General features: G+C 38.6%; 1 protein-coding gene across 1 annotated transcript in view; it reads left to right on the top strand.

The window, feature by feature from the left end:
* Positions 1–492: 492 nt before the first annotated feature.
* The window catches only part of LOC107706494 (dual specificity protein phosphatase 4-like), a 6,098-nt gene continuing 3,298 nt past the window's right edge, over positions 493–3,292 (top strand). The window contains exons 1-3 of the mRNA XM_016510220.1: positions 493–998; positions 1,746–1,873; positions 2,650–2,869. Coding sequence (XP_016365706.1) covers positions 623–998; positions 1,746–1,873; positions 2,650–2,869 — 724 coding nt within the window. The 5' untranslated portion in view covers positions 493–622. The remainder of the gene's footprint in view (positions 999–1,745; positions 1,874–2,649; positions 2,870–3,292) is intronic.

Below are 3,292 nucleotides of genomic sequence, written 5' to 3'. Positions count from 1 at the left end.
CCTTTTCATCAACTGCAGTCGGTCTTTTTATGTATTTATTTGTTTGTTTGTTTGTTTGTTTGTGCAGTGCTTTGTTAAATTTAATCAAATATTATATATATATATATATATATATAAAATCATAGTAGTTATAGTTATACTTTAATATATATATTACAGTCACTTACAGCAACTAGCCTATGTTTTTATATTCCAATAAAACTGTACACTATTTGAACGTCACCTTGCCGTAGGTGTATCCATATGTTGTTTACCTTAGATATTATTATTATTTAAATTTCATTTCAGCAAACTGTTTCGCCATCTCAGAAGAAATATCTGATGGCTGGGTTCTGGTTTAGACGAGGAAGGCGGTCACCATCGATCGTCGCTGACTCTTATGAATGAAGAGCGCTTAATGAATGGAGCTCGAAGCAGACGTCATCTCCATTGTGACGTCGCGATCCTTTTATGGAGCGCGCGTCTGAAGCCCATTCATAAAACGGAAAGAGAAGCGCCCGTGGTAGTAAAGCTCTCGGGAGGGTAACACAACATTACACTGCGCACTGGCAACGCTGGATTTGACGTATTGTTGTTATTAAAGCACCATTTGACCGTGACCAGTCCCCGTCGGAGGAGGAAAATGGTCACAATGGACGAGCTTTGTGAAATGGATTGCAGCGTTTTGAAGAGGTTGATGAAGAACGACAGTGCGAAATGTCTGCTTTTGGACTGCAGGTCGTTTTTAGCGTTCAGCGCCGGTCACCTCCGCGGTGCTGTAAATATTCGCTGTAACACGATAGTTCGGAGGCGAGCGAAAGGCTCCGTGAGTTTGGACCAGATTCTGTCCGGTGACGATGAAGCGAGATCCCGTCTGAAATCAGGGCTGTACTCCGCCGTGATCTTGTACGATGAGCGGACGTCCGATACAAACACTCTGAAAAACGACAGCACAATCACCCTGGTACATAACGCTTTGTGTAGGGATACGTTTAGGACAGAAATCTATCTGCTAAAAGGTAAATTCCAATCTACACTACACAAAAATCTATTGTGTTATTGTATTTCTTAACTGAAATAAAGCTGCCATGTTTTGAGAAAATATCTGTTTTCATTGTGGTCAAATCTAGTAGCGGGATAATGATGTAATGTAGATTGCCATTTTCTCTGCTGGAAAATCCAGTTTAAGATAGTAGCTGTTTTTTTGGAACACGCTAGCTGGTCTAAGCTGGTCCAGGCTGGTCATTCGCTGCTTGACCAGTTAACAGTTCCAACTTGACCACCTTGAGCTAGTATGACCAATTAGAAACCAGCTCTGAAGAAATCTGGATCAAACAATTTTCATCTGTTATTTTATAGACACAAACCAACTATTTAAAATGCTTCACATTTCTTTTATAGAGGTTCGTGCATTTTATTATATAGTAGGCCTTTTACATTGTGTTAAATGTATTCAAAATGTCATGAATGTATGGCTTGTCTGAAAAGAGTGTGGCTAATTTCGGAGTTATATAAATGTAAAATGAAATGTAAAAATTGTGTTCAGGTGGTCCCATCTTTTAAGTGGAATTACTGAATGCATCCTCTGTGACCTCAATAAAATAATTCCATTGAAGTATAAATTAAGGGAAAATAAAATTCAGTTTCCTCATCTTAGATGGTTTAAGGTGGCCTTGCTGGTTCTAAAAAACAGCCCAACGAACCAGCTTTCTTTAAGCTGGATACAGTTTGAGCAAAAGTATTATAAATATTTTTTCACTTTCTAGGAGGCTACGACAGATTTTCCACACAGTATCCCGATTACTGTTTGAAAACCAAAACATTGGCAGTATCCAGCCTTCAGTCCAGTGTGGAGAGCAGCTGCACCTCCTGCGGAACTCCACAGCATGACCAGGTAACTACATTAGCGGCAGTGGATACTTTGAGGTCAGCTAATGGGCAGCATTGTGTAACATTAAACGTCCTGTTGACTGCTGTCCATCCGCTGCTCTTTCCGGCTGATTTGGCAGTGCTTTAGAGTGCGTTCGTCCGGCCTTCCTCTGTGATAGGGGGTGTACTGTGTCAGACACTCCAGTACGCTTTAGTGTTGATTCCCACATCGATCGTTTCCTGTCTCTACAGCTACATTAGCGGCAGTGGATACTTTGAGGTCAGCTAATGGGCAGCATTGTGTAACATTAAACGTCCTGTTGACTGACGTTTTTCCAGAATAAATAAACTGGACGTTATTAGCTTGACCTTTTTATAGCAAACAGAGGTGTAAGTGGTCTGATGCTGTAATCTGTTGCAAATGCTTTTGATAATTTATTGAGAGGTGCCTGTGATGATTATACGGACAAATTAATAAAATCATTTATCTTTTAAATTATAAATGCATTTATTATTATTATTATTTTGGTTACACTTTATTTTAAGGTGTCATTGTTACAGTGTAATTAAGTACTGAGTAATATTAATTAACTACATGCACTTACTAGGGTTAGGGTTAGGATTAGGGTTTGGTTTTAGGGTTACTTGCGTGTAATTATGCATAATAATTATTGTTATTATAATAGTAAGTACATGTAACATTTGGACACCTTAAAATAAAGTGTTACCAAAAATATTTTTTTAACATGTATTTAATATCAATTATTAATGATTTATTTTTTTGTCACGTTTTTATTACAGGGTGGCCCTGTGGAAATCCTCCCCTTTTTATTTCTTGGCAGTGCTCTCCATGCGTCTAAAAAGGACATGCTAGATCGTATGGGCATTTCTGCTCTACTGAATGTATCTTCAAATTGTCCGAATCATTTTGAAGGGGATTACCAGTATAAGTGTATCCCGGTGGAAGACAACCATAAGGAGGACATCAGCTCTTGGTTCACCGAAGCCATTGAATTTATAGGTATGTTCATTATTATATTATATTATATTATTATATAAAATACATCTAGATTTTGTAAACTTTTGGATGGTTAGGGTAGGTGTAACCGTCGAGGTGTAAATGACTCTTGGTAGTTATGGCACCTTTCAACTGCAAATGACATGCAATTCATCAGCAATTAAAACGTTGATCTGCATTGCAGAGCTTTTACAACAACTGCACCCTCCTTTTTAGTCTTGCATCCGTTTCAATAGCTCATCTTGGTCACTTATGCATGTAGCTTGAAGAATATGTTGGAATGCGTTTTGATGTGTCGAGTTCTTTGTATAAATACGATGATGAAAATTGAAGTCTGCGTGTCATAGGTGCAAAATACGGGTTGAATGCTGCGGTATGGGTGGGTCTTCCTCATAAAAGGGTTTCCGTGACTGAGTGAGGGGGGTG

This window comes from Sinocyclocheilus rhinocerous, unplaced genomic scaffold (genome assembly GCF_001515625.1).
Source record: "Sinocyclocheilus rhinocerous isolate Xijiao unplaced genomic scaffold, SAMN03320098_v1.1 scaffold1405, whole genome shotgun sequence".
Lineage (NCBI taxonomy): Eukaryota > Metazoa > Chordata > Actinopteri > Cypriniformes > Cyprinidae > Sinocyclocheilus > Sinocyclocheilus rhinocerous.
This window is presented reverse-complemented; position numbering and strand designations above follow the sequence as displayed.